This window comes from Falco naumanni, chromosome 2, assembly GCF_017639655.2.
Source record: "Falco naumanni isolate bFalNau1 chromosome 2, bFalNau1.pat, whole genome shotgun sequence".
NCBI lineage: Eukaryota > Metazoa > Chordata > Aves > Falconiformes > Falconidae > Falco > Falco naumanni.
Genome location: NC_054055.1, coordinates 58,887,530 through 58,911,024, shown reverse-complemented (window position 1 = coordinate 58,911,024; position 23,495 = coordinate 58,887,530). Strand labels below are relative to the sequence as shown.

The 23,495-nt window shown below is 37.5% G+C and overlaps 1 protein-coding gene across 1 annotated transcript in view; it reads right to left on the bottom strand.

Annotated features, from left to right (window-relative positions):
- PCCA (propionyl-CoA carboxylase subunit alpha) overlaps positions 1-23,495 on the bottom strand; it is a 287,945-nt gene that overhangs the window by 222,002 nt on the left and 42,448 nt on the right. The window contains exons 6-7 of the mRNA XM_040584163.1: positions 18,173-18,286; positions 16,608-16,661 (exon numbers count right to left, since the gene is read on the bottom strand). Of these exons, the coding sequence (XP_040440097.1) occupies positions 16,608-16,661; positions 18,173-18,286 (168 nt within the window). The remainder of the gene's footprint in view (positions 1-16,607; positions 16,662-18,172; positions 18,287-23,495) is intronic.

Genomic DNA, 23,495 nt, shown 5'->3' with positions numbered 1-23,495 from the left:
TGAAGTGCACAAGACTCTTCCCATTGGAGAAGCTTTACAGGTAACTCAGGAAAGAGGGACAAATGCCCGTACTTTTGAATACTGCTTTACCCAGCCACAAGGACTGCTTGCATTTCTCCATTTTCAAGAGAGTGGTGGGGGCTGAGATTTTTTTGTGGGTACAGGGATCAAGGTTTCCCCATTTACAGCCCCAGGCTTTTCTTCCCTATTTTTAGCTCACTCCTTTTTGTTTTCCTTCAGATGCTAACAGAATTGGACAAAGCCAAAAAAGGCACACTACACGTGTGTATATGACATCTAGCACAATGGGGATCTGGTGAGCATAATTAGGTTCTTTGGTTTCCACTCTAACACAGATGAAGTCAACAACAGACATTAGTGATACTGTAATATAACTACATTTACTGTACTTTGCAATCTCCACTACTACACACTTAAATAAAAAATGTAGTGTCATTTAAGTGTTAAATGCGATTGATGTTACAATCTAGTTGCTTTCAAGCAAATTTTTGTTCAGCTTCAGGACTACATTTTCAAGGCTATTTATTCTTCAACATTACATCAGAAAACAGCAATATTTGTGCAAAAAGCAAATCTCTTAATTGCTGGTGTATGAATGGTTCATGTAAGGGTTCTTGCTGTTCACAAAATCAGAACTAAATTCACTCTACAGATCTCAAGATCCTCTTCCAATACACTGTATTTCAACCAGTTTATTAAAGCATACATATTTAAGGTGTTTTACACTTTTACTGGCTTATGATGATGCTCACATTGGTCCATTTATCACACCTTTCCATGAACAGGCTGGATAAATTGCTGAAAGGCCAGCTTCTGTTTTACTCACTCATATGGAGCTCCAATTTCACAATAAATCTGGAACTCATTATTTTAATCTCTGAATAAAGATTAATTTCACAATGCTTAATATATTAAACAGTCTTCTCTTAGTCTGAATACATATACCATTTGTACATATTATGACACACCTTTGTAATCCATATAGGAGTATACAGAACCCCTCACATACTTTACATTTTACTTTACTTTCACATAATAGTCAGTGTAATTTTTCAAAAAGGCATGGATAATTAAGACCCTTAACTATTGTACAGAAACAACACTATTATCCAGCAAATGCCAGCTGCCTTAGTAATGGGAAGTTACAGTATATAAACAGCTCAGAGTTGTTGGTTTTTTAAGTCACAATGACACATTTGAGCAGTTCTGAAAACCCCTGGAAGATCAGACTGGATCCTTATTTTAAGATAGTGTCTCCATTATTGGCTATTACAATGCAGACAATGCAGCTAAACGCTAAATTCCTTTAATGCAATTCAAAAAAGCAATAAGACATACCAACTGCTTGATACCTAACAACATTTCCTTTCCTGCCTAAAGAAAATAATCTCAGTTATTTTCCATGTTGTTTTTTTTTTTAAAAAAAAAAAAAAACACACACTCAAAAGTTGACCTTTAAGTCATCATCCAGAGCTTTGTGACAATTTTAAGACTCAAGCTCAGGTTTTGGTAGTTTGCAATTGTACAGCATACCTGATTAATCTCAGTTTTGGCACAATTACCTTAAAGTTACTATATTAAAATGACACCTGTAGTTTTGACCGTAATCTTCAATGTGGTCCAATGTGCATATAAAACTTCAGGCTGTAAGACAGTAACAAAGGCCAAATTCCAGCTATCTTCTCATTTATGGAAATACAAGATCAAAACACTTATAATCAAATAGGAGAGTACAGGCAATCAAAAGTTAAATTTAAACTCTTAATAGTAACCATTTTACTTCACTAATTTTAATAATGGGATCCAACTATCACAGGAACACAGGCTACAAAGTTTTATCTGTCTGTGCTGAAATCTAATCATTATCCAGCTTTTTCGTTTGCCAAGTTCCATCTCTGTTTCAACTCCTCTAACTTATCCCTGTAGTAGCCTTTCTGTCCAAATATTTTAGGAAGGTTTGCAATTCCTAGAACTGAATCCCATCATCGAATTTTATTGTACTCTGAGCAAGACAAAACATGTAACACTAGAAATTCCTTAAAAGGGAATAGTATTTTATCATTCAAAAAGACAGTTTTCTTTCACTGCTTTTTAGAGGCAGTTGCAATGACTGCATTTTTATAGTATTGTGTATCAAGACTGATGTGCCATTACATGACACTGAGAATAGCTGGCAGTACAAACATTTCATTCATGGAGTCACACATTCAGTAGGAAACCATTCCTGCACTGAATGATAATGCAGACTTCACAGAAATTATCTGCACTGGAATCTTAAAATACAGACAATAATTGGGGGGGGGGGGGGGGGGGGGGGGCCGCAGGGCTGGATGTTTTGGTTTTGGGGGATTTTTTCCTATTCTGTTCTTCTGCTGCTCTTTACCTGGTTTTAAATCTTGGCCTCCAATTTCCTAGACTCCAGTTCTGTGGAACATCAACTGTGAAAATGGATTTGTGCATTTTCCCTAAGTCACAGAGCAGTCAAAAACCGTGGCGGGGGGGGGCACGGGACGGACTGGAACACAACACAAAAAACCCACAGCCAGGCTCACGGGAGAGAGGGAAAGATAACAATTGGGTTTAACTGCAAAAGGAATAATGCCTGGTGTTGAAGTCATCATGAACAATACTTTCACCACAGAAATGTGGCAGAACACTAAATGGTTCAAAGTGGCATAGACTTCAGTTCACCTATAAACACACTGCAGATACTTTATCCTTGCTACTTCAATTTTAGGCTGTAATGGAAAATGCAAATTGTAAATTCAAAGAAAAATAGTTCTGTAGTTTTCTGGCACTTGAAGCTAAAACAATAGCATGAATTATATGCTTAATATAATCAAAACTTAATAAGTAAATATGTAGTTAACGTCACTTCCATGGATACAATGTACGTACTCAAATCTTTAAGTTGCCACTTATGGATTTTTTTATGCTGTGAGGCATGCAGCATGTCAGATGTTTATCTTTTTTTTTTTTCCCCAAACAAAAGCAAATGTTTTAGTATTATTTTACATTTCAAGAACACATACCCCACTTAATACATTTAAGTTACATTTGAGAGGAAAAGCACTCACAAAAGCAACATGCAAATCATCAGAAGTAAGCAAAGCAAAAACACTCTAGGAAACCAAATACAAATTTATTTTCAAGAGAATCTTTAGCTTCTTGCCGCAGGAGCTGTTTGAACCTCCCATCCCTTTAATTGTGGAGGCTACTTAAGAAATTCTATGTCAGTCAGGACCAACACTGAAATACAACTATAGTAGTCCACTTTCAAAATTCTTGAAAACCCATTTAAGGATATCAGTAGGGGGTAAATTAAAGCTGTAAGCATTAGGAAGCTAATAATTTGAAAAATGTACAGGGGCAATGAACCCTGAAGTTATCAAGCCCTGAAATGACTAGAAAAGTGTTTTGTATAGTTGGAAGTATCTAAACACAAAAAAGCTCTTGTAAAAAAAAAAAAGTACAACTATAATCTACCACACAACCTAACATAATATTAACATCTGAAGTATAACAGAATCTTGTAGATAAATTTATTTGTTATCATACACACTTTTTGGCATAGGCATAGCGCAGAGGCAAAGCTAGCCTACAGTGGAGAGGCAGAGCTAGCCTATATGACAGCAGAATTTAAGAGTGCCCCTTACTCATTCTTTGTAAATGCTGTTACTTGAATACACTTCTGTCAAATTCTAAATCTCATTAGACTCAGTCTTCCACTCCAAGTATTCCTCACACAAGAATCTCTTCAAGCATCTGCAAAAAGCTAGAACTTTCAGTAAAGAATTAAGAGAAAGAATAGCCATAACACTGTTTAAATTGTTATTTAAAATGAGGTGACAGGAGTTTCACATAGAAGCTGGAGGACTTGAATCAACAACTATGAAATCAGAATGGAAGCCATGTTGTATCACACTAAATATGTTCTATCATAAATAATTTCTTAATTCTCACGAAAAAGTTACCCATATTTCAGTTCATAAGCCACTGAAAGCCTCAATTTGCACAATCTTCTAGGAAATTTTGGAGAGTCTAGCTGTCAGGTGATGTGAAAACTCGTTAGAACCAGAGCATGCCCCACCCACTGGACACAGGATCCAAACAGGACTATCTGAAATTACTCCTTGCAGTTGGAAATAACTGAAAATAAGGCCACTTATCTTCTGACCTCCCTATGCTTTCTAGATGAAAAAGCCAAGACATTTTTGAACATGGAAAGAAAAGAAAGCAGGACAGCATGCAAGGAAATAGCAGGAACTGAGCTGAGCAGGAGGGAAGCGAGAGCAGCCAGATGTTTTGAGAACTGCATTATAATACATAAAATTGACAAATATGCTACAGATGAACAAAGTCTGACAGCTAAATTAAATATACATGTGCCCAATGCAAGGTCTGAATATTGTCTGAAGCCAAATGCTGAAGAGTGAACACAAAGAAATACTGAGCCTTTAATCAAGGCAAGAGTCCCACTGAATCAAGCAACTACCTAATGCAAAACTGTGTCAATGCACGCGCGCATGTGCACACGAGAAACCCAAATGAAAGGAGTCTTCATTTGGGCATTTTGATCTTTTGGGTAGCCTGCTTTTAAAAAGCCCAATGTTATTTTAGCACGGTGGCTTTGAATTTAACACCCTAAGATTAAGCACAGCTTGCCAGCAAGACAACTTGCCAAAAAATCTGAACAGGGAACTTACTCTTTATACGTTCCAGCCAGAGCAAATTAAACTGATCTTCTCTGGGTGGGACAGGTGGAAGCACCACTCTGCAGCACACCTGCTGCCTGCCTTTGAAAAGCACATTTACACACTGGATTCATGAGAGCCCTTCTGTGCTAAGAAGCATGTTCTACATACACAACATACATGCATTTTCAGCTTTTGTAGATGTAAAAGGTCACACAGTATTCGGGTAGCCCACTACAAGTCTTAAAAAAAAAAAAAAAAAAACAACAGTCATTTACCAAAAAAGGTTACAGTTGTATAATATGGCTGCTACAGGAATTATTTATCTGGATTATTACAATAGAATCAATGAATAAAAGTAAAAGTCTTACAAAATTCAGGTGTTTTAGTCGGGTACCATCTTAAAGTGTTCTTTCTGCAAAGAACAGTAAAAATATACACAGAAAATAAGAGACTGCAGTATCCCTTACTGATGTTACTCTCTGGCTTCCTAAAAGATGCAGAAACTGATGGATGCGTACTTACTGTCCTCTCAGACTAAAAATTTTTTAATCAAGTTTGGGGACACAGAAGTTATGTCTGAAGTACCACATATGTCACAACACCTATTACTTAAATTGAGCAACTTGAGAAGTATCCTTTGAACACTGCAGTATGGGCTGCATGTGTGTTGAATTTTCTAGACGCCTGCTACCAAAAATCTCCTTGAAGACAGATATGGTTATGGACTACACCAATTTGGCTGACACAAGTCTGCCTCTCGCTCCATAAAAAGCCAATTCAAAGTTTACACTAAAACAAACAAAACCCTCCCCAGAAAACCCAAAACCACCAACCTGTAGGAATATCCTTCACATTTTGAGGACAGATCCTGTACCAAAGATCAAAGAATCATTATCCTACTCAAAGTTAGCTTTGGTACAGTAACAGCTTTGCCCTAGCATTCACAGTTATAAACCATTTGTACCAGATCACACACAGGTAGCTACAAGCCACAACTCTTGCTCAATCAAGAAAAGGATCAAAGCACCAAAAAGCCACAAGATCCAGAAACCAAACAGTTCACCTGCCTTTTAAGAACTGCACAGCCCTGCACAGAAGTACATACAGTAGACAGTGCCTTAGAGTACAACTTAATCTTTCTTAAATGACAAGGGCAGCAGCATGCACAATAGCCACCATTTGTTTAGTCAGCCATCACGAAGCACATTCAGCCAGGCAGCAGGAGGTCAGAGCTAGAGGACCTATTCAGTAGAGACTAAGCCCCCATCCCAGAAGCCTGCCCCTCCATAAATCTGCAAGAGGAAATCTTAACTGAAAGCACTCTTCACCCCTTCCCTTTTTGATCAATTCAGAACCACAGTCCAACACTAAGACATGAAGCTACAAATACTTTATGCAGCTGCAACTGAAAAAAAGAAACCAAAACCATTCTAAGTTTAAAGTGTAAAATGTTCTCCCCGCTCCTGTGGAAGCTCCACTCAGACACCTTCTTGACTGTCGGGGGGGGGGGGGGGAGGGTGCGGTTTACTAGCTCAATGTCTTTTCCATGCTTAGCCGTGATTAACTCCAGCTTTTTGAGAGAGTAAAGAACATTAAAGTGTCCTAACCACAAGGCAAAGTATCTGACAGATGTTTATTTAAAAAAAAAAGCATAATTTTCCCCAGTTATTTTATTATGAGCCATGAAAAATGTCTTGGCTCATAATCAAAAAAAGTCTTTCCAGTAACATCTATAGATACGTTGGTACCTGTTAGCTCATAAACTACTATTTGTTGTCTAGTCACAGTCTCAGTCAACTGAGGTTCTGAATTACTACTTCAGATTCCTTCGACCTGTTAGCACAGCGCTAAAGGCAACGCTCTTCCCAGACAACCCAAGTAGCTTTTTTGCAGATTAACAATAGGAATTCCAAATTTGACCAAGGCAGCTATGAAAATATTTCCAGCGTGTGAAAAATATTCAAATGACTACTTTCTGCAAACATTCTCATTTAAATATATGCACCTAATGTTCAGATAGGCTAATAAAAGGGTTCACAAGTTCCTACACAATGAACTGGCAGGTTTTATTCACAAGAACGTTCTGGAATATCTTTTGCTGGTTTTCCCCCATTCTAAATGTTTAATGCATTCCCCATCCCCAAACTGTATAATAAGTAGCTTGAATATAAACAGTGTTCACAATACCTTACAGAGAGAGTGGGAAAGAGTAAGCACCAGTGCTCTTTTGCTAGAGTTCTGAAGAACACGTCAGTATGATCCTAACGGGCATCGGGAATAAAAATGCTTAGTTGTCCGTGTACATATGTAAATTTAGCAGTACCTATCCTTTCGGACAGAAAATATATGCAGGACTCTCTACAAAGGGAAGTATAATTTCACAGTATACGTTTCCACATAGTGCTCTGAAAATAGTTAGAGCAGCTTGAAAAAAATAGCAAGAATATCACTCCACCACAAATACATTTAGTTAATTGTTTGGGTTTATTACCAAACTATGTTGTTGCCACATGAAAGCACCAGTTTCCCCAAAAAAGTTAGTAACCTTTGTCTTGCATCTTAATTGCCAACCACAATGCTACTTCATCCCAACACACATCTATTTGCCATTACAGCGGTGAACGATACACATCTTCGAGCTAAGACAAGTCAGTATCAGATGAAGCAGAAGAAAGAAAAAAGGGCAAGAGCAAATATTTACAGAGATCCCCATCATCATCATAATCTGATACCAGGAAACTGTACAGCCCATTAAGATCATTTGCTTCTAGGACTCCTTGCACGAGTATTACTCTCCTGTGCCATCTCTCAATAAGTAAGCTGGTTGGGATGTCTATCTAAGGTACCACATTCTCATATTAGGAGAAGGCCTGCCATGAGAAGAATTTTGAGGAGAGTGACTGTAAAGGCAGTTACAAATAGAGAGGAGTTTGATGGTAAAACCTACCTGAAGTAACCTTTCTAGACATCATCTTTGCATTTCCCTGCTACTCCATGCATTACTAATCAGTGACCCACTAGAAACTTCGGCACCCATTGAAAAGCCTGGCAGGGTATTTGGCTTTCAATTCTTCTACTCAGTTTATTCCCAACACAAGTATATTCATCAGGCTTAGAAACAACTCTTGAACAAGGGCAGCCACTCAGCAATGAAATGTAAATTACTGACATGTGCTAAAACCTGGACTTGCCACTGCTAATGAGCACATTAAAGGAAAAAAGCTCACTAGATATTACTGCAAACTTTTCACTTAACCCTGTGTGTACCGAAAGCCATAATTTAGTATCAATTAAAGAACTGACCTCTGAACAGTGAGTTCAGCAGGTATATGCTTTCTACACAATTCTGATGTAAAAATTATGAAGCTGGACAAATGTGTGAAATGTCCAATCAGGAATGCGTGCACATTGATAGTAACCCCATTTTTAATTTAAGTTTCATGAAACTGTCCAAGAGGTGACATTAAACAGTTATCAAGTGAAATTAAACAGTTTAAATACTGCAAAACTTTACTTAATTCTGACATGCCTGAATATAGCTTGTCTTGCATCCTTTACAGCTTCCGCTGCTTCTGTAACTGGTGGATCTATGCAACAGTAAAAAATAAAACTGAACTTCTCCCATGTTTCAATGCACTTTCAATAACCAATCGTATCTGGCATATGACAGTGGCTTCAACACACAGAAGCAGCTGGAACAGTTCAGAGACCACAGAAAAGCTAGACTACAACCTCCTGCCCAAGAAGTGATTTTCAAACAAGTGAATCCTGTGATATGCTGAACAAACAAGTATATTAAGTCTTGTTGCTGTAGCAACTATTCAGAATATTTGACCACTTTACAGCAGCAATAAAACATACTGCAGACATATTAAATACCTACAGAACAGTTTTGAACAAGACAGATACAACAATATAAAAGGAACTGAACAGCAGCATAAGATAAAATCTAAGTTTATAGAACTGTAAGATCAAGTTCTGATAATTCAACATGATCTTAAGTACTAACTTCAAGAAAATACTTCCTGAAGATTACAGTCACATACCATGAAAAACAAAGCCGCCCCAAAAAATTCTGACGAGTCCAGGATAATAGGTCATCTTTAGAAACATGTTCATCAAAAGCCTTTCAGCTAACATCTTTTTCCACAGCTAACGTGGAAATCACTCACAGGCCTTTGAAAGAGCTGCCAGTCATGATCCTCCCTTCAAGAAGCTCTTTTACGGTCTCAGTAGATCCATTAGAGGTCAAGTATCAGAATCTGATCTAAAAGTGTCAGAAAGTAGGAGACATTACCCTCCTAAAACTCAAACCCAAAAAGCCAACTAAAGAAGGGTGTGAATTAGGAATGAAGACTCAACAGACCATCTTCATTCTTAGAGAGTCACTAAAACAGAGGAACACAAAAACACAGAGCATCACTTATTGCAACAGATAAGTGTCTTCAAGCTAAAAAAAATTCTACAAATAAATTGAGAAAGTTTTCCTCTTACCTCAAAAGTAATTACCTCCTAGCCTTAGGATGAAAGGCTTGCATGTTCATATCCCTCCTCGTGTAACACACCACTATCAGTAACAAAAGCCCTTATGTATGAAAATACAGTATGCTGTAAGAAGCCATCTTTGCTGGCTAGTAGCGTAACTTCAGTAAACAGATTTTGGTTCATAACTTCCTGCATTTAGTTTTCAACTACAGAAGGGAACAGAAGATTAAACAGTAAGAACTGTGGGAGAGAAAATGGTTCTATCACAAACATCCTTGTTTCAATAGATTTCAGCTCTGTAGTGGTACACACACACAAAAAAAATAATCCACTCAATCACTAAACTGCATCCATCTTTAAAGCCAGAATTAATTTCCTTGATGTGCATATTTTAGGAAGAATATATAGAAACCCTTAAGTGTCCAATCTGCAATGTGAAACTGCTGGACACAAATCATCTATCACTATAAAATGTATTATTTCTTAAAATGTAGGCAGAAAACAAAAGTGATTATTGAGGAAGCATTGTTGTTGAATTCTGAGCTGAATCTACACACCTGCCTTGCCACAAAAGTATATTAAAATCCACAGGACAACAGAAGTTCTTATTTCAAAGACTTCGCACCTCTTAACTGTTCAAGTCTAATCCAACTCCACTGGTATCAATGGGACATTTAAAACTGATTTGGAAACAGAGAAGGACATCACATTTTCAAGGTTACCACGCTAGCTTACAAACAGGACAAACTAACAAATCACCTTTGCTCAGAATGGACAGAGTTCACCATAACCAGACAAGCTTGTCTGCATCACTGCAAATCAATAGTAGAATAAAACCAAAGAAAGTTAAAGGAAACAGTGTTACCTATGTAAAAATTATAGAGCATTACACTCACAAGCTTTCTGCTATTGCAATGAGGAAAAACACAGTTATATACAGTTAATATAATTGCAATTGTGGAAACAAAGCAAGAAGATTTATTCTTACAACCAGACACAGCAACAGCGGAAGAAAGAGGACAGAACAAAGCATTTCAGAAGCAATGTGAAGGATTCCAGTAAACCTGGAAGTAAGTGCTATTGCAGTGACACTGCATGTCAAGAAATAACTAATTTCTACAAATCGGGATTCCAAAAAAACATACATTTGCAGAACCACACACCCCAATAAGTGTGCCAAAGCGCTGCTGTTGAAAGGCATCTCATGAGAAATATTAAATGACTTATGATAGTCCAGATAGGCAAAAATCATTCTTTATGTATTCTTTAATCACATGCACAGCATTAAATCGTTCCAGAACTCACACAAACCCACATTTCATCCACTGAGAGTCTCAAGTTGCTTGACATTACTATTTAAATCAAGAGGTTTTGTGTTTGTGCTTTTTCCAAGAACACTTGCATGTGTTACAAGTTTTCAACATAAGTGACTTTAAAAAAAATACACAGCTTTAAAAAATACACAAGTTAAAAATAAAGGCTTTTTCTAAGTGAAAAACAAATACAAATAGATCAAGACTGCCATGTCAGCGGAAGTTGCCTGATCAGCAAATCAAGAAAAAGAAACAAAACCACACACTAAGATTATGGCATTTAGGCAAAAGACTCAAAAGGAAGGAGAACATTTCTGTCACAAGCCACCCAAAAGACCACCCCACATCTTTAAATACATGCATATCCACAAGACCTGTGGATATGCACCCTGAGACTTCAAGTTTAGTCAGAAGCCTATACTTCAAGAAAAGCACTCTAGCTGTACACAGCAGCTCCTCAAGATAAAGATTTGGAAGTTGCAATAGAACAGAAGTGGTATCAATTTTTGTAGCATAGGCAATCAAACCGGACACTGATGATAACGTAACCCATCGTATGCTTTTAGCAAAGTTCTGTGACATTTTCTACAGTAACAAAGTAATACAGCCTTCCTACTTTCACACCAGGAAGTGTCTAAGCAGATCGTTCAAATGACTCCATGTCATTTTTCTAGCTCACATGCACTAGCAGAGGACAAGTAACATCTGACAAATACTGCCCATGACTTAATACATGCAGTATTTATCACTTCCATGGATTTCACACAACCTGATATTGCAGATGATTCCGATTTTTTTCCAAGAAAAAAGCCTACTTGTGATTAATACAAGAATACAAATAACATTCAGAAGCATTATGCCTCAGACGGTAAGCCGTCACCCATCAACATTACAGTCCCAGAAGGCACAGCTTTCCAGGCAGGAAAACTGGTGACCTGTTCACCTAGACAAGTACATTGCCTAATCTTTATTACCCAGCAAAGGCACATTCTCCATCAGACATCAGATAAAGCACCTTAAGGCACCACAGGCAGTGCTGTAAGCGCTTTGCCACTTAGGCAGAAAAAGACATGCTACGCATTGCAGGACAGACTAAGAAACCCACATTAACAGCTCTGTCTGCCCCACTCCTTGAAGGATACACTCTCTGCCATAAGTAGCTGCTTAACACCGCATTTCCAAAGCTGCCTTTTTCAACCACCGCTTTGCAATTTGGAAAGCAGAAATACTAACCAGTCACGTGAATTGGCAGGTAGGACGCTAATGCATGCGGAAACAGCATGAAAATCATACCAAATGCTTCTCAAAAATGTAATGTCCACTGAATCATGATAAAGGAGCATCAGAATTTGCTAACGAATAACAAAGCCAGTGAGGAAACACTGCTGCCATTAAGAGTTAACAGGTGACTAATCCCATAATTAGCTCTGCATAGGGTTATGGATCCACCAGCACAAAATTCTTCACAGGTCAGATGTGTGCCCTTACAGGGGATGACATATGTTGTTTTTTGGTTTACCTTTTCCATCTCAAACTTAACAGCTATTTACAAACATGCAATCATTTCCATATACATTGTTTGCTCATTTATTTCAGACAATACATTGTTGGTTTTTTTTAATTCCACCAAGAATGTTAATCTAGCTTCAAAGGTAAAGAGAAATAGTGCCTGCTGCTTTGTTCTCCCCTTAGTCATGCCAAACAGTAGCTGCTGAAAGGGCACAAAAGATGGATAAAAAACAGGTTCCACTAGGAACTCCAAAAAGGTCCATATTTTATTCCAAAAGTGAATACTTTTGTCCCACCATGTTTATGGCTTCTATCACAAGGAGGAGATTTCAGGCTTTTTTTGGTGGCTGGCTTTGTCGGCATCAAGAAACAGAGCATCAGGATAGTATTGTCAAGGCTGCACTCAAGAAAAATATTCCAGATAAAGGTTGCATTTCTAAACTTAATTCTTATCATCTGAAGATTACGTTATGCACAAATTCCACAGGTTTCTTGAAGAAAATAACAACAATGCACACCAATGAAAGTAGGAGCTCTATCATATACATATGTGCAAGAGAGCAAAATACACTGAAAGTATAAATCCTGCAAACTGGTATTGTTCATACTACACTTTAAAAAGGAACAGTGTTCATTTAGCCAATTTACCCAGTAGCTTCTTAAGAGACTTTTGTGACAGAAGGGGAAGGGGAAGTTCATTTGTGTTTTCCTTTCAATTAAAAAGAGGAAAACTGATCCCATTATAAGCAACTGCAACACCAAGCCACCACGCATCAAGGGTCAAGCTTCCAACCATTATCAGGAAGCAAGAACACACATAACCTCAGCTACAGAAGTAAGGCTCCTACTTGCTGCTAACATCAGATAGACTACAAGAAGCAGCACTGACTCTGGAATAATGACTGTATAACCCAGCCACACAGTTGCTTTCTCTCACTCTCTTCTCCCCCATTCCCTTCAGCCAGGTAAGAAAAGAAGGAAATAAAGAGGCACCGGGACCATGGGCCAATCCCAAAGTATTTGACATGTGAAGAGACCTGACTCAGCACCCTCACGCCCCGCCACAACAGCTGCCTTAGAGGTTTGCAAGCAAGGAAAGGTAAATGGCAATTTCAGAAAAGCGTATCTTTCAAAAACAGGCCAACCAAAAGGCTCAATCTTAGTCTCAGAGCTTTCTCCTTACTGAATTTCAAAGACCTGCTGCAGACAATAGAGGTTATAGAGCTTCTCAGAAAGGGACTGCATTAATTTTATATAATGGGAAACACTAAACAAGCTAACATAAATACAGAGGTCACTAGCAAATTCTTCTAAAGCATGAAGGAACAAATTGTTCTTGCAGCTCAGCATAGTACCTGGCAAAGACACTACTTTTTATTTTCCAGTGTGGCAATAGATTTTAACTGCACCTTTAGATTTGTGTCAATACTGAATATTATGGAATTATTTCTTGAAGGAAGCAAACAGCTTACATGCAAATATCTCTGCATACATAAACTATAAGTAACAACTTACACACTATATTTTACAACTCCAATGTACAGATCATTTTTATAAAGCACGGCAAGAGTTCCAAGTTGGATAGCTCAAATTTCTGAATTAAAAATCAAAATGCAAAGTAAGATTCACTTGCACAAACCCATGTTTTATTATTCTACATAATAACTAGTTTTATCAGCATTAGCTTAAAAGGTTTACAAAAGATTTCACATTAAAATACCCATCTTTAAGAAACTGACCTTAAGGTTTAGGTAACCTTTGACAGACTCACTTGATATAAATTCCATGGATCCCTTTTCTGTCAGCCACCAACAGCTACCAGAATAGATACACATGAAGAGAGGGCTGAAAGCACCAACTTTTTTATGGGATCATAATAAACAACATGCCAGATATTCACCCACTGATTGCTTTTTTCAAATTTTGTTTTGGAAACAACAGATCATTTATTTGTGCTCTCCCCCATTCTAAGAGAGAACAAAATTAAGTTTCTAAAGGGGGGGGGGGAAGACTACTAATTTTCAATACTCTAAATGTATCCATCAAGTTCTTCACAAGGACTGTCTATAGCAGTGTGCTATTCCATGAGTCATTTAGGCAATAATGAATAAAAAGCCATGCTTTTGTTCAAAACACACACAGTGGGATTACATGTGAACTGACCCTCCACATGTTAATTGAAGACAAAGCTTTGCTTTGAGCTCATTACAGCTCTTACAGACAGATTGGCAAGTTTAGTAAGTTTAGTGTAGCTCTCTATTTCTGAATCTAGATATTTTGTTTTAAAAGTACAGATGCACACCAGGAAATAAGCCCAGGTTTCACAAGTTTCATCAATACTTTCAGTACAAAAGAACAAAACAGTGTATGCGAAAAGGAAGGGAAAGGGAGAAAGGAAACAGAATAAAAACACATCTTTGACAACTTCACAACAGTTTTCTAACATTTGTTATAGGTTTTAATAAAGAAAAGAAACAGCAGGCAAGTACTCCTCCTAAATATATTAATCAGGGTGTCTTGAAAAAAACATAACCAGCCCTCAGTGATAAAAAAACCAGGTTGTTTCACCAATTCTCACGAGGGGTTTGGTATTCTAGAGCCACTGACACGAAGGGAAGCATGATTCTGCCTTAATTGAGACTTTAAATAGTGCATTTCAGAAAGCAAAGTAGAACTACCTTGGTTTATTATATTTTTTAAGAAGGGAACACACCAGGTTTCTCAAACATAATTAAAAGCTATTTTGAGACTGTAGCACCAACCCAAACTTGAACATGTTTCTAGTCACTACATTATTTCAGGAATTCACTATTCTAAGGATTTGAGTGAAAAGATGAGAAATGGGAAGGGGGGGGAATCACAGGAATGTTTGCACTTCCTCCATTTCAGTTTAATCCCACCAAAAAAAAGCCTTCCAGGTTGTCATGTCACCAATATAGTAATTTACATCAAATTGGAGATTACTAGGAAATGCACCCAGTTTGGAGTAATAACTATCAAATTTCAATGTTTGGCAGCAAAATATAAAGCAAAAGAGCATGAGCAAGCACTTCTGTTTCATTAATTTTTTTTGTTATTAAAAAAACAGGAACTGTCAACTAAAGCCAGTTATCCTGCTGGTCTAATCCAGTGGGAACACAGTTTGTTATAAATTAAGCCAGGAATCTTCCCTCTAAAAAAGAGGCTCTGGTACATGAAGCAGAACAGTGATAAAAGGAAGCTGCCCAACTGCATGAAAATAACATGTAAGAGATTACCCTAGATTTGGTAAATCCCGGCAAACGCCAAGTGTTTAGAATTCCTTTCAACTTTATCACCACCACCACCCAGCAACCAGCAGGATGCATTCATCACCACACAGAATATACATTTGTTTTTATCTGGGGGCTTTTAAAAAAGCACAGCAACTATGAAGTATAAAAATTTGAGATTTCATTCCCAAATAGTCTCCTTAGTGAACAGGTGGTATTCTCTAACACCAACTAAACAGTAAAGGTCTGTATTACAATTAGAACTCAAACCAAAAGGGACATAATCAAGGAAGAGATGTGGAAACAAGAGCTATTCTACAAATGCTAAGAACTAAAGAGCTATCATTTTATAGAAGCATATTCCTCATCTTTTTTACCCCAAATCAAAAAGGTGCAAATTACTCTCAAAACAAGCAACAAATTTATCTTACTGCCTGTAAAATGATTGAGGTTTTTTTCAGCTGTATGGTTCATTTACCTCTGTAACAAAGTTGGTAGCTGCAACAGCTTTTTACTGGAAATTTCAATGTACTATGTGCTTGTACTTATTCTCAGTGAAACCAACAGACAATAAAAACACACGATATGCAGTGACTACACACACAGCATCCACTCAGGACTTTGCTTAAAACACTTTGCATATAACTTTCTCCTAGCACTGCTCAAATTTATAAGCAGCTGCACGAAAGTTTTCCCAAAAAAATAAAAATCAGTAAAAAGGCCATGTATCTATTTTTGTGATAAATAAAAACTCCACTGAGGTAAAGAGGTTGTGAATAATAATTTTTATGAATTCACACACTAAGTGAAAACAGCACCCTCTTGACTCTCTTGGTCCTTTCAGAGAACACAGCTCCACAATGCATGACCACCAGCAGAGAAGCCAGTTTTTAAACAGCTTTCTACTCCCATCCCGAAAATGCAGTTCAGCACCTTCTCAGGGCCGCTGATACAGCTGTTCACCAGCTGTGCTATGAATCACCAAAATGATCACTTAAAACCAGATACTTTTAACCTAGATTATTTCAGTGACCCAGTTTTACAGAGCAGCCTCATAAACAGTACAGGCACGAGTGAAAATGCCAAAAGGTTCTTACATCCTTGGTAAAGTTCTTACAAATAGGCACCTCCCCTTTTCCCAAAGGAAAAGGGTCTGCAATTACACCCTCAAATGCAATAAAACCACATGCACAGAAAACATACTGAAGTCTCCTATCTTAAGGTATCTTTTAGATCTGCCTTGAATAAGCATCTTGACTCCTCAGATACCTTGGAATGACTATATGCCACCTAGGACATCATTGACAGCCAAATAATTAGAAATAACTTACCAAACGTCTAGCAAATTCTTTGTTTTCTGAAAGAAACCCATATCCTGGGTGTACCTTGGGGGGGAAAAAAAATAAAAATTGATTGAGTTCTGAAGCCAGACACCAAATTTGCTAGGACCTTTTCAAATATTGAGGAAGGTGAAGTAGATCACTAAGCATTTAAACTAGTTAATACATTCTGAAACTCTTAACACACTCATTTCTCTGTCCTACATCAAGCTGTAAAGACTCGCTGGTTGAACTGCCATTTCTGAAACAAACATTCCTTACTTAACTAGAGAGAAAGGTGCTGTGTGCAAAGCAATGGACACACTCCCTTTGGTGTTTGCCTTCTGCTCTTTTTAATTCCATTTTGCCACATTTATCTCACTGCAGATTTAACCATATACGCTCATCTACGCACTTCTTAGTAGCCATTATAAAATGCTCCTCATGCCCAAATATTTCTAACACTGATTACAACAGCAGCTTTAAGGCTCCTAACTCCGGTGAACCTTGCTGGAGAACACTGTTTACTGTTTCATTAGTTTAGGTCATACAACCTTGCGTGCCTAGTTTGCTGTTCACACCCCAATATATACCTAGCATAACTGAGACGAATCTGAGAAAGTTTTCATTTTACTTCTCACCATTCACGTAAGATTCTTGATCCAGTATACTCTGATAGACAAAGTATAAGCCATTTTATTCCCCTCTTTTAAAGACCCTAAAAAACTAAGTTCCATATTCAGAAACTCAGAAGGAAGGAGACAGTTTTTTTCTTTATGGGAAAGTTTTTGGCCCCTGAAAGCACTATACCAAAACATCTTCTCTGAAATAAATTACAATGTTGATCCAAACTGTTCCAGGGTAATTAGTGTTGCTCATATACACCCATCAAATTTTATTTTAATACATGCTCTGTGTACAGCACCTCTGAATATTAAGTTTATTTCATTGACAGAACAAAGAAGATTAGGCATACGAACATGACTACACATTAGTTTTTCCAGCCAATTTCTGTTAAGCTTTAGAATCTCCGGCCAATTTGGAGAGAGAAAGGCAGAAGAGCCCACATTTACACATATAAGCTAACATGCATTTTGTGAACGTTCTAAAACAAAAATAATCATGGGATGCACTATTTACCTTACCTTCCTGCAAATAACATTTCTGTGACTTAGAAAGTGATTCAAACTATGTCTAAGCAAAAGCTTTTTTGGACACACTTTGTAAAACATTCAAAAAAAGCCATTATGGCATATAAAGGGTTAGTGCTCAAAACTAATTGGTATTTTTTTTCTCCCCCAGCAAATTTGGAAATGAACTGAAGCTGCTCCCTGGTGTGAAAGCTGAATCCAGCAGCCACCTGCAGGATCAGCGACCAGTGCTGCCAGATGCTACAAAGCCTTTGATTTCCAGTAGCGATTTCAGACACATTTAACTCATGTGACATGAACTAACTGGAATAGCATATTCAATCACTTCCCCCCCACACCTTAAAAAAAAAAAAAAAAACACAAACTCTGGCTTTTCTGCTTTCTATATATGAAACAGCTGCAGCAGATAGACTCATTCAGACTCACAGCTTGGGCTCTGGTTTTCTTAATGACTTCCATGATGGCATCCATGTTGAGGTAGCTTTTGCTGGTGGGAGCTGGGCCAACACAGACAGCTTCGTCCGCCATTTTCACATGAACCTGAAGAGGCAATATTCTGCATTAACAGATGCTCCCAGCAAAAATAATTACCGTCACCCTGAAATATGCACACAAATCTGATTGTTTCAAAGATAATTTACATACCATAACCACTCTAAAATACACACTGAAATTACCGACATTGACATACAAGAACTCACACAATAAATCTCATTTCATTTAACTCCAAGCTTAAGTCACTGTCAAAATGTTTTATTATTCCAATATATTATTTTGAATTTGATTAAATAACATCATGACAAATGCAATTTCAGCTTCCTATACTGATCATCTATATGTAAATTCAGACTAAAAACTACTTTGTTACATGTAACCAGGGTAGTCTAATATCTTAATACTTAATAACAAACATTCATGACCAGTTCTAAGCAGGCTCCCCAGGAAGTTGGGGATAATTAGAGTGAATTGAATGAAGGGATGCAGTGAGTGTCCCTGCACAGCATCAGGTCAGCACCATGCACAAATTAAAGCCTATGACTAAAGAGTTCAATATCACTACACGTGAACCAGAAAATCTTGAGAATTATTTAAGCAGGCTCATGTTGGATTCCTAATCCATTGTATCCTCATTTATATGCATTTGCCAAACATTTTTTAGTCAAATCTGAACTATACAAAAGGGACAAACGTTTCCAATATTTTACCAGGAATAATAAAATAGCTAGGTCTGAAGTTTGAAGTTAGGTTTGAAGTCTCAAGTCTACTTACAATTCATATGCACACTTAAATTGAAGAAAAAGTTACAAAAGTTTAAATAGATTGGTCTTCAACATGTTTTCAGAGTTCAGAATTCTTTTCCTTTAAAGATACACACAGATCCAAGAAACAGAACAACCAGTTTTTCCTCATTCTGCTCTCCTTTTGTAAGCTCCCTTTCAGTTTGTATTTAAGAAAGCATGCCATTGCTCAAACTGTGTAAGATTGTATTAGTTATGTGTCAGTAAGACTCATTTATACTGACAGTTTGACATTTCCAATGCTTGCCAATTTTAAGTTACCTTTATGAAATATTTTATATCATCTTCAGCATGCAAAACAGAATTGTTTAAAGGGGGTATTCTTTTAGAAAACAAGTTTTCATACGTGAAATTAAAAGTACTTGCAGTTTATGAACAGGGAATTTTATTCTTTGTGAAAATAAACTTTATTTACAGGTAGCATGAAGGCTGTCAGTTATGACAAACTAAGGTTAGCAGTAATGTAACCCACATATTCTGTTGGCTCATTCAGAACAAATGGGGGGGGGGGGGGGGGGGGGGGCCCAGGGGGAAATCAGCTAGAAGCAGTGACAAGCATTAGTCAAACTATTTTGAAGAATGCAATGAGCAATAAGTGTTCACGTGAGTACAGCAAGACACATAGAAGAAGCACAAGAGTCACTTACTAAATGCTTTACTTCTTTCTTCATTTTTATTGAATTTGCAAAAGTTAATCCTACTACCAGGAAGGAACATTAACTTGCCACCTAATTCCAAGTTTCTTTCTGGGGGCATCTCTTAAATAGCTTCTGAATTTGCTGTATACTTGAGTATGTGAGAATTCACATAACCTCCTAGAACTGAGATGCATTTCACATTTGGATTATTGCTTCACAATGGTTTTACTTTACCACTACAGCATTAGCCTCACATTTCAAAAAAAAAAAAAAAAAAAAAAAAAAAAAAAGCAAAACCAAAAACCCCTAAAGCACTAGCACAGACAATCATGCAGCAGGATTTTAATGCTTTTTAGCAAGTATACCACAGCAACAGAAGTCAGTAATCTATTTTGATCAAATGCTATCAAGATTAGCCTGTCTGTCATCCCTCCTGGCACACTAAGTACAAAAAACAGCATGGACCTTGAATACTTTTATTTGCATGATCACTCTACATGCTTAAAGTCGTTGTTTTGAATTCCAACGTGGTTTACATGTCTAAACAAAGTTATTCAAACTTAAACATAGTTAAGCATGTATGTTTTACAAAACCAAAAGCTTCCTTACAGAAAAGGACTAACTTAATATAGTTAGGTATTGTTAGGCATCAAGAGAAAAACTCCATACCCACACACTTCTCACCCTGAGACACCAACAGTCCTACTAGTACCAGAAGCAGCCATAGAAGATACTGCAAAACCGTGTATGTATAAACAGTCTTGTGAAATTTCCCTCCACCATTTTCTAACCCTTCTTCTGAAATGTTTTGTTGCCACTTCAACCCTTTGGAGTTTTGACTCTTCCTTTCCCACACTCCCCTGTACTCCAGCAAATCCATTTCTCCTTGCTTACCTTACTGAAGGTTGGTGCCAGTTCAGCCTTGCACATACCCTAACATACCATACGTGGATATAACAAAACAGCAGCCATATCACATTCATGTTACCTGATGCACTGCCATAGAGCACCAAGCAAATACCTTAAGAATGAGGTCTCCATTCCTCCCTACTAGTTCACAATCTCCAGATTTTCAGGTTCCAGTGACAGTTCTTCAACCGATGGGTCCATCTCCCATCTAGTTTTTTCTACGTATGATTAAACCACATATAATCTGGAAACAGAAATCTGTTTCTTCTTAGTAATTCATGATGACTCCCTTCTCTAAGTATTTCTTCCACATTGCACTGCAGTTCATTAAGAATACCCCAAATGCCATAATGCAAATACACTACAGAATTTACAGTACAGTATATAGAAACATAATTACTAGCAAACTTTACAACACAAGCAATCATTTGGATCTACGCAACAGCTGAAACTTTCAGCTTACTACCAAGTAGCACAGAATTCACAGAATTCACTAAACCTCTTCTTCTGCAGAAGCTGATATATAATGCAATATTTCTAGACAGTCCAAAGAATCCAGCAAATCCCCTTCCTCAAGCACTCTAAGTTTCAAATATAATTTTCAAATTCAAGAGTTACTTAAGTGCTTGACTTAAACCACACAATCCTAGGTATTCAAAATTTATCCCAAACTTACTACAGCTAAAACTCCAGAAGTTAACTTCTCCCTTTTCTGTTTTAGTTCACAAAAACAGTGTCAACAAAACAAAGCAGCAAGTCCCAGGAGGTTCCTGAAGAAATGCAATTCCTTCATAAATATTAGAATTGACCCGCAATCTCAAGCATGAATGGATAACAACAAAGGCTGGAAAAGCAGACAAACTTTAAAGTGCTTAATGGTTTATACTGCAAGTTTTAATCATATTGGGCTACCTTTGCCTCAAAAGATACATTTCAAGCAGCTACAAGGACCTGTTATGTTAGAGAATACAAAAAACTAGAAATGTGACGAGACATCAATGCAAAAGTTTAATTTCTGTAAAAGTTGTATAATCGAAGTAGTCTATTTCATAAGGGCTAATTATATTGAAGCAACAACAGAAATAAGGGAGATTCACCAAAACTTACTGAATCATCATTTTACAGAACCTCCACCTAATTAAAAAAATACAGACTAAATTTAGTCCTCCAAATCCCTGCACAGGTTTGTTATACCTTTGGAAATCCAAACCCCAATTAGCCACAAACATGCGATCAGCCCATCACAGTCTCCTCAGCTCTGCATCTAGGACAAATAAGGAGCCATAGCAAAAGAACATTAGAATGAATACTCTTAAATAGCGTAACTACTTTTGGATTAAGGTACAAAGACAACTGGACACAATGTGAAGTACAACAATTATTTTATTGTACAATTCTTCATGACCACATACAGATCCAAGAACTAGCTCAAGTCCAATGAGCTTATTAATTCAGAAGCAAACTGCAAAAAAATGGCCACCTGCTTCCATGGCTAGTTTAGGTCCAGAAGCCACCTTCACGGCAAGGCATGTAAACCAGTAAAACCTGCCAGATCTTCACACAGGAAAAGCTTTGTGTTTCTTCACCACGTTTCCAGTAAACAGGCACATAAAGCAAGGAGTCCATCAGGGCTGATTAACCAGCCATTTTTGGCCTGGACTGGTTCCAAGCACCACTCCAGGCTGTGGCAGCTCTCAGAGTACAGAGTGCAATAAGGGGTAATAACAGTAGCAGCAACTGGAGATCTTCCTTCTACATTACGCTTCGGTATTTCAAGAGGATTTATAAACCAGGTTTAGTGCCAGGGCTTGGCATCATAACCCAGAAGAGAAAAATGCCCATAACCCAAAATTCTGGATACAAGCACCACCAAAATACTCAGTAGCCGCTTTGCAGGAGAATCAGATTTAGAAGGACTACACTGAATCAGAGCTAGGAAGTACCCAAATTACCTAGATTGTGTTAGCTCTCCTTTACCCTGGAGGGTGGCACATGTACTCGTTTGACAGCAGCATGCTCTCTTGCCCAGTCATACTCTGAATTTACTGAATTACCCCCTTAATCAAAAATGTAACTCAAACAATAATCATTTAGAGATAACAAAATTAACAGCTTACTACCTAAAATATAAGTAGCACTCCTAGAGATGTTCTGTTTAACACAGCAGAATCAAGGTAACCTTCTCCAGGAGTCATTCAGCTGCTGCAGATTGCTAGTTGATATCTGTATTATAAACAAGTCACAATTACATATATATGCCCCTCGACTTTTAAACACAGAAAAGATTTCTTGGTAAGGAAACAGAACATAGGAAAAACTATTTCAGGGCAAAGAACTAAAACACTTATTTTCAGTGCATATGAAATCTATAAACCAATCAAAGACACGCGGATAATTTACAGATCCCTAACATTATAATTATTCAGTGACTCCAGAGTTTGTTACCTTCTTATGGATCTGATTCATGACAGAAGTGTTTTTCTCCTCAATTTGTTTTAGAGTGATTCTCATCGACTGATTTCAAAACCTAAAGGCTGACTTTGTCATGAGAGCCAACAGAAGAACAAAAAAAACAAACCTGCATGTGTTTCCTAACAGAGTGCTTAATATTACCTGCATAGTTTACACAGATTATTTTATACATTTCAGTAATTTCTAATGTTTATCATGTGACAGATGCCATTTACTTCAGTGTAAATGCTTAATTAACACATACACACACACACTCACTCCTCCCACACTCCTCCATCTCCGAGGAGATAAATGTCTGGGATTCCCCAGTGTCCCAGTTTTTCAGAGTAGGTCACCCTACGCATCCCCAGGTCTCAACACAAGCTGATACCCATGCAGCAGAGACAGTTACACTGTTTTGCAAGATGCATTTTTTTTTCCCAATTATTCTGT